General features: G+C 40.7%; 1 protein-coding gene across 1 annotated transcript in view; it reads left to right on the forward strand.

The window, feature by feature from the left end:
- Positions 1-15,204, forward strand: part of LOC109936015 (Na(+)/H(+) exchange regulatory cofactor NHE-RF3-like) — a 41,306-nt gene extending 26,102 nt beyond the window's left edge. The window contains 7 exon segments of the mRNA XM_048615510.1: positions 1,408-1,544; positions 4,226-4,430; positions 5,600-5,796; positions 9,141-9,377; positions 10,997-11,275; positions 11,277-11,324; positions 13,838-15,204. Coding sequence (XP_048471467.1) covers positions 1,408-1,544; positions 4,226-4,430; positions 5,600-5,796; positions 9,141-9,377; positions 10,997-11,275; positions 11,277-11,324; positions 13,838-13,873 — 1,139 coding nt within the window. The 3' untranslated portion in view covers positions 13,874-15,204.
- The last annotated feature ends 467 nt before the right edge of the window (positions 15,205-15,671 follow it).

Genomic DNA, 15,671 nt, shown 5'->3' on the forward strand with positions numbered 1-15,671 from the left:
GTGTTAAGTTGCATCACATCCTGTTCAAGCTCCAACCTCTGCTTGCTGACCTAAATTAAAATTCTCACCTTTGTTTTCTAATCTGCCTGCCTGTCCCTAACCTGCAGCAGCCCAATACCCCTCTGAGATCTTCTTGCTGCTCCAAATCTTGCTCATTCCTGCTTTTAATTGTGCCACCAGTGCCATGTGTACACTCCCCACACCTCGCACCCTCTTTCCTCCTTTAGATCACTCCTTAAACTGATCTATTTGAGGCAGCATTCCATTAATAGCTCCTTATGTGATTCGGTGTCAAATTTTATCTGATCGTGTGCTATTTAGCGCTTTGAGACTGTGTTAAAAGCATTAAATAAATACAAGTTGTTGTTATTGTCATTCATTGCTTGCCCCTACCTCCTGCAGTGCTGGTTATTGCTAGGTATAGGGACCGTTGGCCACCTACAGCTTACCTTGATGTCTTTTCTCCATGTTTGTGCCTGTACTATGACCATTAATTGCCTATTTATCCCTTTAATCTTGAGAGGCCAGTTGTCGCATCACAACAAAAACTGATTCAGCGTTCACATTCTTGCACTGGGACTAGGGAGTGACTGAGCGACAATATCAAATTCCGGCCGGCATCTTCTGTCCTCTGGCCAAACAGTACGGTGGATTATTTGGCACGGTGCTGGACTCAAGCTAACGACCCAGCACTGGGCATTTACTCTCCTGACTGTTAATCTGGCACTGGGTGGAATTCCATTGAAATATGATATCAGATTCAGAAACCTAATGTTGTCCCTTGCTGGTGTTTCTCAATATCTTCCTGTGATCGGAAGGTGACAATTAATGGCACTTACTGACATTAAATAGCAAACAAGGTTATTGTAACTTAGGATGATGGTGTAAACTGGGCAATAGGACATCCATCAACTGACCTGTCCAAGTTCTATTCATTGACTTCAATAGAGAGAAAATTTGAAAACTAATGCCAGTAATACAATTAATCATTTATTATAATTTATAAGAGGGGGGAATAAAAGGAGGACTGGGATAATTAAAATACATAAAGGGGATTTACACATGGAGGAAGGGACAAAGCTGAGGAGCTAAATTAGTACATTGCATCTGCCGTTACCAAGGAAGAAGATGCTGCCAGGGCCTTAATGAAAGAGAGAGGAGCTAAGACACCAGATGAGCTCGAAATTGATAGAGAGGAGGAGTTATTGGAAGGCCATGTGGGGCTGGCTGAATAACACTAACAGAGGGACTGTGGGACATGTCAAGCCAAATAACTTCCTAATGTGTTGTGACCGTTCAATGACTGTATAAAAATAAAATTTGATGTTGTCCCACTTTAAATTATTTCCCCAAATTAACAGAACTTACTTACAGATTATGATCTTGTATTCATTTGAATGAACAAAGGTGCCAAGGCTCCATTTACATTGAGTGTCCATTCCAAAGGACCTGCAGAGAAAGGTGGAGTGCGTTCAGAGGACACACTCATTGAAATTAATGGTATCAATGTGGAGGATAGCACCTATCTACGAGTCAAAAAACAGGTAAGGAGCCTCCACAGAGTCAGTGCCATTTCATATGGGCTTCTTATTGTATGATGGAACTAATATACTGCAAACACTGTCACAAATGAAGGAAGTCCCAGCTTCTTCAGAAAAACACAGTGGGTCTTAAATTTGTAGTCTTGCTCAGTGGGGTAGCTTTGTCACCTCTTAGTCTGGTGATCATGAGCCAAAAAAAAAAGTCCAGATACCGGAAAGTTCTGAAGAAGATTAGCTGGACTGCTATCACTGGACAGCACTTACTGTGCTGTGTGTGCCTCTATGACTCTGCAACTCTGACCCGAAACATTAACTCCGCTTTCTCTCCACAGACGCTGCTGGAACTGCTGAGTTTTACCAGAAATTTCTGTTTTTGATTATGAGCTTAAATTTAATATTTGAGCACCTAATATACGATGAGAATGCAGTGCAGCACTGAGAGAGTGCTGCTTTTTTGGAGCTGCAATCTTTTGAAAGAAGCTTTAACAGAGGCCTGTGTCTGCTTTCTCAGGTGAATGCCAGGGTTTTCATGGAATGATTCAAAGAAATGCAGGGGAATTAAGTTGTAAGACATTAGCTAGGGCTCATCATGAGAACTGTGCACAGTTATCGATTACTTTTGAGAAAACTTTTTCGTGCATCTGAGCACAAACTGTGCAATTTTGAATCCTTCCCCTCTCTCCCGATTAGTAACTTTACATCAAACAGAATTCAGTGTTACTACTAATGGTTCCAGCTGCACCATGTCTTAGAAAGTACCCCCTTCCATTTTCCATCTTTGGAGCCAAGGAATGATGGTAATCCTACATAATAGAAACTTAATTTTGGGGAAAGAACATATGATTTAGGAGCAGGAAGATGCAATTTGGCCCTTCAAACCTGCTCTGGTAGATCCTATTATTCCAAATTCATGTCTATTACTGACAGCCTTTTCTATATGCTCTCGCTTATCAGGAATCTATCTACCTCTGACTTATATAGATTCAAACTCTATATCTACTGCCATTTTGGCCGCAGACCCACAACAGTGTAGTTGGTTCTTAATGTGATTGCCATCTGAAAGGTGCTGCAAGTAATTCCATTGTATTCGAAAAGGCAGTTCACCATTTACAAGGATGTTGCCAGGGTTGGAGGGTTTGAGCTATAGGGAGAGGCTGAATAGGCTGGGGCTATTTTCCCTGGAGCATTGGAGGCTGAGGGGTGACCTTATAGAGGTTTTTAAAATCATGAGGAGCATGGATAGCATGAGTAGACAAGGTCTTTTCCCCAGGGTGGGGGAGTCCAAAACTAGAGGGCATGGGTTTACAATGAGAGGGGAAAGATTTAAAAGGGACCTAAGGGACAACTTTTTTCACACAGATGGTGGTACAAGTATGGAATGAGCTGCCAGAGGAGGTGATGGAGACTGATACAATTACAATACTTAAAAGGCATCTGGATGGGTATATGAATAGGAAGGGTTTAGAGGGATATGGGCCAAATGCTGGCAAATGGGACTAGATTAATTTTGGATATTAGATATCTGGTCAGCATGGAAGAGTTGGACTGAAGGGTCTGTTTCCATGCTGTTTATTTATATGAATCTATTACCTCATCTTCTCAAGGGAAGTTCAGAAATGGGCAATAAATAGTCTGGCCCATGCCACACATTTTCAATGAATGAGAAACAATGAGGATGGGTGAGTTTAAAAAGTTAGAGTCAGAGAAGTCTGGCAATATTTTTGCGTTCAGTTTTTCAACTCTGCGGCGAAGCTTACCAGGGAAAGCTTAGATGGACAATGTAAATATGTTCAAGGAGCTTCTGTAGAGACAGATGGGCCCTCAGGCTTTGACCACAAAGTGAAGCGATAGGATTGTAATCCAAAATTATTTTGTTTCTTATATCTTGTTATGTTTTTAACCTTGTCTTCAAAGAAATATTGTCAAAGCCTGGTGCAGGTAAGGGAGTCAGCGGGTATCAGGGATAGGCTGAAATGTAGAGACCACAGTCAGATCTGCCATGATCTTATTGATGGTGGAGAAGGCTCAAGGGGCTGAATGGCCTACTCCTGTTCACATGTTTATTTGTCAGCACAGGATGGCCACACCCAAACTCATGTAACTTTGTAAAAACTGAAAGAACTGCGGATGCTCTAAATTAGAAACAAAAACAGAAATTGCTGGAAAAGCTCAGCAGGCCCGGCAGCATCTGTGGAGAAAAATCAGAGTTAACTTGTCAAATTAGTGACCCTTCCTCAGAATGTTCTGAGGAATGGGGTTCTGAGGAAGGGTCACTAGACCTGAAACGTTAACTCTGATTTCTCTCCACAGATGTTGCCAGACCTGCTGAGCTTTTCCAGCAATTTCTGTTTTTGTTTCTGATGTAACTTTGTGGCTGAAATGGAAGACACATCCTTATAAATACTGATCAGAAAGGTATCACGGATACGTTATTTGATGCTGCAAAAGTCTTACCTTGTCATTTGAACCTTGAAAGAGCAGCTTCTCTCAATATGCAGCTAGCTGGGTAAAATGCCAGCCTTACTTCACAAAGTCATATCGTCTCCTCAAAAAAAACAAGTGAGAAAGTTAGTGAAAAGGTCACATCAAAATGCACACATCGCAGCTACAGTAAAATAAGTACCAGAAAATATTTAATTTGTGTTGTATTGACTGATGTAAGCAATGCTCATGTTTGCTAATAGATTAAACAAAGTGGAGATTCAGTAACGTTATTGGTGGCTGATCAGAGGACACATGCTTACTACCGAGCCAAAGGCATCAGGATCATTCCAGCTATGGCCTGCTTCAAGCACTTGCCATTCAAGCCACGAAAACTATACTTGGTGAAAGGAAGTTGTGGCTATGGATTCCTGTTGAAAACCGAGAGAAAAATTTCAGGGACATACGGTAAGGGGCTGATTTTAGACAGGAAACTGTTAATGAGTCTCACAGGATTGGGCTGTGATGAGTTTAAGGTGAATTACATGCATTTCTCCCTCTGCCTCCTACACTCCCCTCCTTTGGTATTACCCATGTTGTCGCTCATTCATCCAACAATCCTTGTTTTAGGAGCCACCTTCCTGTCCTCTCTAGAATCCATCCAGAATCAGGCCGCAATCTTAAAACTATTGCTAAGCCTATTAGGCGTGAAATGAGGAAACACTTACACATAAGGAGTGGTGGAGATCTGGAACTGTCTCATTCCACTTGGTTTTTGTATACTGGGGGATCAATTGTATACCTGTTTGTATGTATGTTCTGTTGAAATTTTCAAGAATGAAATCAATGGCTTATTGTTGCAGATGAGTAAGTCTCCTTCTGCACTCTTCTGTCAGACACTATCATGGTGGGTGCTGCACAGGTAAAGTAGCTAGTCTAACTACCTTAATATCTCCCCATGAACAAAAACCAGAACAACAATAAATGATAATAATCTTAAAGGTTAAAAAAGTTGTTGGTCAGATATTTGATTTGTCAAATTACTTGAATTTTTTTATCGTAAATTGATAGGTAAATGCATTGTGCTTTTTAAATTGACATTTAGAATAATTGAAGCTATTTTGTTTGCAATTGTTTGAGGTTCCGTTCACTTTGCAGTCAACGTTCAATGGAAACACAGCAAGAAGTATACTGGCTGGTTTGAAGCATAGCTGAGAAGAGTATCCTCAACAGCAGATATGTGAACCTTCCATTTTCACAATAGCCATTCTGCATGGTCTATTTGATTAAGTTGCTCATCTTAGGACCAAGCATCTGACAGGGAAGCAGTTCCAGACAAACAATTTGAAAATCTCTCCATTACTGGGGGCCTTTTTTGCTTCATATCTGGGTCTGTTGTAGACTCATTGTGAATAGTCAACAACTCTATTATCATTGTATCATGCCAAGACTAGGGTGGTCGAAGGGGAACCAATTAGACCTTGGTCTTTTATCATCTAACAGTTTTCTTTGTCCCTTCCTGTGATAATTTTTGTAAGAAAAATTAATGGAAAACAGCCAAAGCCAATTTGTTGTGAACCCCTGATGACCATTGTTTTGTCTTGGTCACACTATGCCTCGGCTGACTTATATTCCAGGTCAGTCTTTGTGCGAAGTGGATGCTGGAAGTCCGGCGGAGAGATGTGGGATGAAGGAAGGAGACCGTCTGCTGGCTGTAAACAGGGAAAGCATTGAGGGACTACATCATGACGCTGTGGTGAAGAAGATCAGGGAAAGTGGCAATCAAACCACCTTCATAGTCATCTGTTCTGAAGGAGATAACTATTTCACAGCTGTGAGTATTTCTCCTTTTTAAACCTTTCACCACTCCGTTTTTATCTAATGAAAGAAAGAGGTGTCACTTCTTATCCTCTGTAGTGTGCAAAAGGCACAATTTACTGCAAAGATTTTCTACCTTGATAATACAGTCTATAAAGACCAACTACAGCTGTAGATAGAGATTCCAGCCAGCAATGTTCTGATGGGAAATATTGAGGAGCTTCACTCAGGATCTGACCAACACTGTACCTCGTCTGGGACAGTTTGGTGGGAACAGTGTAGAGGACTGTCGAACTCATAAAAGATAGAAAGTTGTGGTAAGATAGACACTTTCAAGATGGCAAACTGCAACTGGTGGACCTTTTCCACTGGAGCGTAGGAAGTTGAGAGGTGATCTTATAGAGGTTTATAAAAACATGAGCAGTATAGATTGGTTCAATGGTAGGCATCTTTTCCCTAGAATGGGGGATTTCAAGACTGGGGGCATATTTTTAAGATGAGAGGACAGAGATTTAAAAAGGACATGAGGGGAAAATTTTTTGCACAGAGTGGTTTGCATGTTGAATGAACATTCTGCTTAAGTGATGGCTGTAGGCACAGTTACAATGTTTAAAAGGGACTTAGATAAGTATATGAATAGGAAAGGTTTGGAGGGATATGGGCCAGGAGCAGGCAGGTGGGAGTAGTTTAGTCTAGGATTATGATCAGCGTGGACTGGTTGGACCGAAGGGTCTGTTTCCTAACTGTATGACTCAATGAGTACTACAGGGATCAGTGCTGGGGCCACAACTGTTTACAACAAATATTACTGACTTGGACGAAAGAAAATTAATGTATGATCATCAGTTTTGCAGATGACACAATAACATGTGGGAAGGCAAATGCTGAGGCTGACTCAGAGTTTTCAGAGAGATAAAGAGAGGTTAGTGAATGGGCACTTTCTTTTGTTATACATTTTGACAGGAAGAATAGAAGAACTGAATATTATTTAAATGGAGAAAAATTGCAGAAAACCGCAGCATTGAGAGATTTGGGAGACTTCATGCATGAATCAGAAAAGCTAGCATTCAACTTCAGCACCTAATAGGGAAGGCTAACAAAATGTTGGCCTTTATTTCAAAGGAAGTGGTATTTAAAATTGGGGAACACTGTGGATGGTAGAAATCTGAAAAAAACCCTGAAAATGCTGGTGGAATACAGAGGGTCTGGCTGCATCTGTGAAGAGAAAACATAATTAATGTTTTGAGTCCAGCATGATTCCATGAATGTTAACTCTGTTTCTCTCTCCATTAAAAATAGGGATGTCTTGTTAAAACTATACTCAGCATGAGTCAGGCCACAGCTGTGCTGTAAAGAATTTTGGTCTCCTTATCTAAGATACACTGGCATTGGAGGCAGTCCAGAGAAGATTCACCAGGTTGATCCTGAGCATGGAGGGGTTTTCTTCTGAGGAGGCATTGAGTGGATAGAGCTTGTATTCATTGGATTTTAGAAGAATGAGCAGCAACTTGATTGAAACATATAAGATTCTTAAGGGGTCTGACAGTGTCTGTGGAGAGAAATCAAAGTTAATATTTCAGGTCAAGTGACCCTTCCTCAGAACTTTCTGAGGAAGGATCACTAGATCTTAAACATTAACCCTGATTTCTCCCTCCAGATGCTGCCACACCTGCTGAGCTTTTCCAGCAACTTCCGTTTTTGTTCCTGATTTACAGCATCCGCAGTTCTTTCGGTTTTTAAGATTCTCGAGGGGCGTGACAGGATAAATGCCAAGAACGTTGTTTTCCCTTGTGGGACAGTCTATGACCAGAGGGCATAATCTCACAGAAAGGGGAGGAATTCCTTCTCTCAAAGGGAAGAGAATCATTGGAATTGTTTATCACAGAGGGGTTGTCAAGGCTGTGTCATTAAATATATTTAAGAGTGAGATAGACAGATTTTTCATCAGTAAGGGGAATCAAGAGTTATGGGAGAAGACAGAAAGTGGAGTTGAGGATTATCAGATCAGCCATGATCTCATTGAATGGCAGAGCAGGTTCGATGGGCTGAATGGCCTACTTCTGAACCTACATCTTATGGTCTATGGGAGCTTTACTCTGTACTTAACTCTTCTGTGTGCCTGCCCTGGGAGTGTTTGATGATAACGGTGTAGCAGAATCTTTACTTAGTATCTAACCTGATATTTACCCAAGGGACCTCAAAACCACTCCTCCATCAAAATTTTAAACTTTGGAAGAAATAAATGACTATAGAGGAGTGGAGAACTGCATTTAAAATATTACTAATCTGGTCTCCCCAGAGTGGGACAAATTTAAGACAGGTATTGGTAAGCACAGATCTCAACTGTATCATGAAATATTGAGACAAAGAAGAGCAGGGATTGGATGAGTAATCATAGGAACAAGAGAGGGCCATTCAGCTCCTTGATCCTGTTTGACCATTCAATGAAAGGTGCTGATCTTCAGCTGAACTCTACATACAGGCAAAAATCTCCATGCCATAATAGACATACAAAAATAGGAGCAAAAGTAGGCCATTCAGCCCTTCGAGCCTGCTCCAACATCAATAAGATCATGGATGATTTGTTTGCATTTTGAATTCCATACTCCCATTATCTCTGATAATCTTTGATTCCCCTGTCTGACACGGATCTATTCACCTCTTCCTTAAAAAATATTAAAAGAATGAAGCCGGATAACATCAATATTTTTGGATCGCACGCAAAAAAAAATGTACAAGATTCAGGCAGGAAAAGTCCTGCTGATCCTTTACACCAAACCCATGCCATAATTGCTGGTGCATTGCAATTTAACACTCACTCCCTTTCCAGTGCCGTCTGCTCTTTCCTGTCTTCACTACCTCACTTTCTCCCCTATCCCTTTCTCCCTCCATCTCCACCCCCTTCCATCCCTCACTTCTAACCCCACCACTCCAGGATGTACTCAATCACTTTATCAAAAACATGCCGCTAATTTGAGAGAATAAAACACTTTTTAAAAACCATTTGAGAAGTACTCAGTGAAATGAATATTAGTTGAGAATGTGCTGGAGAAACTCAATAGGTATGGCATCTTTCATTGAACCAGTTCCAAAGAAAACTCATATAGGACTCAAAATGTTAACTTTGTTGCTCTCTCTAGAGATGCTGCCAGGCCTGCTGAGTTTCTCCAGAAATTTCAGTTTTTATTTCAGATTTCCAACATCTTCAGTGTTTTGCCTTTATCAGTATGCGTCTTCTTTGGTCCTGTGTACCATATTAAGATACTATTGTTATGGTACACATTCTTTTTATATTGGTGAGTACTAGGAGACTAGTGAACATCATGTCAGCTAACAAACCCTTTAATTTGTCCAATGCAGTTGGGTTTGTCTCCTTTAATTTGTATGAAAGATGATTATGTTGAAGAACAAATGGAATCGAATCAGACAACTGAAAGCTGCCTGCCACCTGAGCAAGCTCCCCCTCCTCCATGCCACCCAACAGCTCAACAAGCTACTGGTCCCAAAGCAAGGCTTTGCCATTTGGTGAAGGGCTCGTCGGGGTATGGATTTCAAATTTACTGCATCACGGATGAGCCAGGAATTTATATCCAAGAGGTTAGTTCACCCATTACAACCGAAAGGGGACTGCTGTTTTAACGTTACTGCTGAGAAGAGTTGTTGATACCTATGTTTACAATAGCATTTATCAACAGAAATGATTAAGGCAATTTTGGAATTGTTTTGTAAGAGATGTGGGCACTGCTGGCTAGGCCGGCATTAATTGCCCATCTCTAATTGTCCCTTGTGGAAGTGATGGTGGCCTTCCTGAACCACTAAGGCTCCTGTGGTGGAGGTGCTCCCTTGTTAGTTCGGAAGTATAAGGATTCGGATCCAACAACATTGAAAGAATGGAGATAAATGTCCAGGGCTTTACTACTCATACCCTAACTCACAACAGGTTCTGTTCAACTATTATCCCTGTACTCACAGACTTATACGGACCTCTGGACCAGAGACACCCAAATTTTAAAATTCTTATCTTTGTTTTCAAATGTAATCTTGATTTTTGGTGCATTCCTAGATTTTTTTTCTCTCTAGCATCCCCTAACCCCCATTTCCCATAATACTCATTTCCTCTAGTACCTTGACTCTACTTTTTGTAATGCCCCATTTGATTTCTTTCCCCTACTATTTAGTTAAAATCCCTCTCTGCTTTCCTGCTTATGTGGTTCGCAAAAACATTGGCCACATCACAGTTCAGGTGTTGACTATCCTGACGGTACAGCCTTATTTTCCCTCAGTACTAGTGCCAGTGGCCCACAAACTGGAACTTACTCCTCCTACACCAGTCTTTCAACCATGTATTGTGAACAAGAAATAAGAGTAGGCTACTCAGCCCTTCAAGTCTGCTTCACCATTCAATGACATACTGGCAGATCTGATTTTAACCTCAACTCTACATTCCTACATATTCCTGATAACATTTCTTCTCTGTAATATTTTATTTGACCATTTGGATGGACCTGTCAATCACTATACTGTTCACTACTTCTACTCCATTCTTCATTGCTGCTCTCACTAATGTGATTTCCTGTCCTATGGTGACAAGGTTAGTTGTCCATCCACCCTGCATCCTCCGCTCTTATACAAATAAGCCAAGAAAACCTTAAACCTATTGGACAGTCCTGGATTCCTGCCCTCTGGGTCCCGTAACCTACCTCACTCACAGTCATACCTTCCTGTGCCTGATCACTGGGTAAATCAAAAGACTCAATTCTAAATGGTGTGACCAACTCATGGAACAAGGAAATTGGGTAACTCACCCCCTCCCTGATGCATCATTGTGTCTGTAGCCCAGCCTCCAGCTCATAAACTCTGAGCCACACAGTTAAATCAATTTAAAACACTTATTATAGATGTGCTTGCCCTGGATCACAATGTTATCCAGGAGCTCCCACATGCTCAGCCACGACACATCACCTGTCCTGCCGTCCTTAATAAGCTTTAATTAATTGCTTAATTATGTTATTCATTTTTTATTTTACTTAATATCCTGTTATATTTCTCTGTAGGGTAATTGCTCCTACATCCCATGTAGGAGCAATTAGAATAGCTATTAGAGGCTAGTGTAATTAGCAATTAGACCTTAGAATATTTCACTTTGTTTAACAGTGCTTTATGAATGCAAGTTTTTGTCACTGTGTTGATTTCTCCTTTGGTGAGGATGTTTACAGGTTATACCTAAAGATGTTGGATACAAAGCAGGAATCAGGGATGGTGACATGGTGATCGAGGTAAATGGCATGAACGTAGAGAAGGTCTGCTATGAGGATGTTCTCAAGAAGATAAAAGAGAAACAGCATGAGATGACTCTTCTTGTCATGAATAAAAAAGAATATTGGTACTGCAAGGATAATGACATCCCAATTAGCAGAGAATCAGAAGACAATGAAACCAGCAAAGCTGAGAGTATGGAGAAAGAGACTGGCTCCGGCACTGGCACCGGGAAAATAAACAAATAAAACCACGAAACAAGACAGCAATGCTCATGTTGTTAACAAGGTAACTTCAACAAGACTACATCTATCAGAAAATTTGTTTCAGGGGATACATATTGGTCAGGGTCCCAGGAAAGGATTCTATTGTTCTTCAAAATAGTTCCGAGGAATCCTTTCCATTCATCTAGGTAAAAGAGGTCTTAGTGGGTCAGGCAGTATCCATGGAGAGAAAGCAAGCTAACATTTCGAGTCTAGATGACTTGAAATGTTATATTGCTTTCTCTCCATGGATACTGCCTGACCCGCTGGGATCTCCAGCATTTTCTGTTTTCATTACAGGTTCCACCATCTGCAGTAATTTGCTCCTAAAAGAAATCTTAGTTTGACATCTCAGCAATATGATGGTGCAGTCCTCCCTCATACTGACTATCAAGTAGGTGGAATGAGCCTCCCTGATGTGAAGTCCTTATCTCAGCCACAGTGCTAAAGAACCAAATGCTTTATTACATTGAGCAGTTGAGGTAAAGGACTAAAGACAAGCGAGGGGCCTGGGGGCTGGGGTGGTGGTTGGTGGGATGCAGATTCACAATAAAGATACATGGACTTGGAGGGTTAAATGATCACATTGCACAGACCTGGCCTGCAAAGTCACAAAATTGTTACAGGACAGAAGGAGGCCATTCAGCCCAGCATATCCATGCCACTTCTTTTCAGTTCCACAGGAACGGAGGAATTAGAAGCGGAAGTAGGCAATTTAGCCCTTGAGCCCACTTCACCATTTAACATGATCATAGCTGATCTTATCCTGGTCTCAACTCTACTCTCCTGCCTGCTCCCCATTGTTCTTTATCCCACTTTTCATCAGAAACCTATCTATTTCTTTCTTGAATCTGTTGATTGATTTAACCTCCACTGCATTCTGGGGCAGTGAGTTCTACAGATTCACAACTCTCTGAGAGAAGTAGTTTCTCCTCATCTCAGTTTTGAACCTACTTCCTCCCACTTTATATCTATGAGCTGTTGTTCAACGCTATCTCACAAGTGGGATCATTTGTCCAACATCCGCCTTATCAATCCCCTTTAGCATTTTATATGCCTCAATCAGATCCCCCCTCATTCTCCTGAATTCCAGCAAGTACAAGCCCCAAGCTTTTCAACTGCTCCTCATACTACAGCCCTTTCATCCCTGGAATCAATCTGGTGAACCTCCTCTGAACTGCCTCCAGTGCCACCACATCTTTCTTCAAGTAAGGAGACCAAAACTGGACACAATATTCCAGGTGTGGTCTCACCAATGCCTTATATAACTGTAACAGCACTTCTTTACTTTTATAATCCAGTTCGTTTACAATAAATGCTAGGATTCCATTTGCCTCTCTTATTCTATGCTGCACCTGTATGCTCACTTTCTGTCATTCATATACAAGGACACCCAGATCCCTCTGCAATGATGCACTTTGAATCTGTTTCCCATTTAAATAATAATTTGCCCTTTTGTTTTGTGGCTAAAATGGACAACCTCACATTTAACTACATTAAACTCCATCTACCGGATTCTGGCCCATTCTCCCCGATTATCAATATCCATCTGTAAACTCTTTATTGCCTCATCACTGCCTGCTTTCTCATCTATTTTAGTAACATCATGAATTTTGCTATGTTACACTCTGTCTCTGCTTGCAGATCATTTATGTAGATTGTAAATAGTTACATCCGAGAACTGAATCCTGTGACACCCCACTAGTAACAGTTCGTCACCCAGAGAAGGACACATCTATCCCGACCCTCTGCTTTCTATAAGTCAGCCAATATTCTCTACAAGACATTACTCTACCCTTAACCCCTAGGATCTAACCTTCTGGATCAGTCTTTTATGTTGCACCTTGTCAGATACCTTCTGGAAGTCTAGATATACCACATCCACCGGATCCCCATTATCTACTTTGCTGATTACGCTCTCAAAGAACTCCAACAAGTTTGTCAAGCATGACTTGCCCTCATGACACTGGTGAATTGAGCTTTGTTCCAAAGAAGAATCATACTGGACTTGAACCATTAACCCTGTTTCTCTCTCCACAGATGCTGCCAGACCTGCTGAGATTCTCCAGCATTTTCTTTTGCTATTTCAGATTCTCAGCATTTGCTGTACTTTCCTTTTACTTGAGAACTAATAGAATTTTGTCAGGGTAGGTGCAGAGAACCTACTGGCTGGTAGGTCCAGAACCCAGTCATAAATTTAATATACTTGCTAATAAATCCAATGGGGAGTTCAATGGAAACTCCTGGGAGAACAAGGAGCTCAACGTCACAGAGTTCTTGAATAGCATCAGTGCACGGAAAACTTGTCAAATACACCAGGGAGAAAGGAAATAGAAGGATGTGTTGATAGATTTAGATGAAGAAAGGTGTGAGAAGTCTTGTTCAGACTGGTATAGACCTGTTGGGCTGAATGGCCTGTTTCAGTGGAACGCTATGTAATACCGATTTTACAAGAAAAAAATATCCAGTTTATATTGCAGTATTCCTTCCTCACGAAATTGTTCCTTAAATTATTTTTATTTACATTTCTGCTGCTAGGTTTCTCAGCTGAAAGACAGCAGTGCATTTTGCTGAAGCTTCACCTGTCAAACTGACCATTTCAAGAAACTCTTACCTGCTAAAACAGACAAAGACACTGGAGAATGGAAAAGGGAGAACTCAGTGCACTTTATTAATCCCTGGATTATCAAGATGGAAGGATGTTTAACAGCCAGGGTTCATGCAGTTTAAATCAACTCGCTTTTTAAAATTTTTAAAACACCTTCTTTCAAAGGATCACAGATCATCACACTTCAAATTCAAGGTTTCATTTTGAAAAGAGTTATCCGGGGCCAGTTTGGAAGAACAATTTGCAGTGCGCGTCTTAAGAGTGACTGTGCGCCTACAGAACAATGAGAACAAAATGTGCCAACTGGCATCTGAGGGAGCAGACAGGTGTTTAATGTTCAGATCCTGACACTCTGTTTTCCTGATTGCTGAGGAGTCAGCAGTGGTATGATGCCCTCTGACTTTCTTCTCTCTGGTGGGTGTACCCCATTGCTTGTTTGATGCTGCTCCTGAACACACAGCCCAAATTTCCATCTAGCAGAACAGTAGCGTGTGCATCTGGGCTATTTTAATAGTGATCAACACGCTTTAATACAAGGTACTCCAAATGCAATTTATAAATAATTCAACAACACTTTCTAGTCATTTTGCATCTCATGAAATTGAGCTGGCCAGTATTTGACAAACAGGTATCAAATTGAGGGAGGAGGGAATGTTCAGTTGCTGGCGCTTTTATCATTAAAGAGGCTTACAGAAAAGGCTCAGGCCATTCTGTTTATCAAGCCTATTCTGGTTCTTAAGAAGAGTGATCCAAATTATTCCTTCGGTCAACTCCGCCCAGCCCATAATGACTGTTCATCAACAGAATAGAAATGACAAAACATTCCTATGTGACATTAATGCACTACCCTCAGGTTGTTAAAAGCACAATACAGGAAACATATGTCTCACAATAGATTCTATCACAGATCAGACTGAAGAAAGAAAGGCCACTCATAGCAGAACTTATCCTGAAGACTTGTCACTTTGAGAACCTGTATTACTACGAAATTGTATGATATTTCAAAAAAATGTTTAAAGTTTGAAAATATACTTTGGACCTAGCTCCTTTATATGTTAAAATTATGTAAGGAAATTTGCCAATATTGGCACACAAGGTTTAGTTATTTTTGAGTGCTGTATTCAGTAATGTAAGGCACAGTTCAGACTTTTCACAATCACTTTTTATTTAATTTTACAGCTGAATGCAAGTTTGCAGATGTCTTTATTTAACTCATTCTACATGCTTCTGTAGATGGGTTAGCACAGCCTGGGCCTACCAGATGATCCCGAATCGCAAATAAACTCTGACTTAAGAATATGTGGCTCCTCTGTCAGTAGGCAAGTTCACAACACCACTTGACCTTTATGCACAGGCTAAATTTGTTGTCTAGGTGTTTATAAAGGTAAAAAATGTGCACAGAAGGTGAAAGACTGGTAATTAAGTGCAATTATCAAATTTATACAGTACTTTACACAACTGAGTGAGTTTATCAATAACTATAGTGTCTATTACAAATAGGATGTCTCTCAGAAAGTTCTGAGAAGCAGGCTTTATTTGTATGTTAGCACACTGCTAGGTTAGTTGGTTAGATAGCTGGGCTAATGGTCACATTTCATGAATCAAATCGCACTATGTTGGCAGGAGGGGCTTGGAAATCAAATTCAAATAAATAACAACTGGAATAAAAATCTAAGATCAGTTATGGTGAGTACAAAACTACTATATCACATTAAAAACCCAGCTGGTTCACTTACATCCTTTAAGGAAATAAAATTGCTGTTT

Source organism: Rhincodon typus, chromosome 32 (assembly GCF_021869965.1).
Source record: "Rhincodon typus isolate 14 chromosome 32, sRhiTyp1.1, whole genome shotgun sequence".
Lineage (NCBI taxonomy): Eukaryota > Metazoa > Chordata > Chondrichthyes > Orectolobiformes > Rhincodontidae > Rhincodon > Rhincodon typus.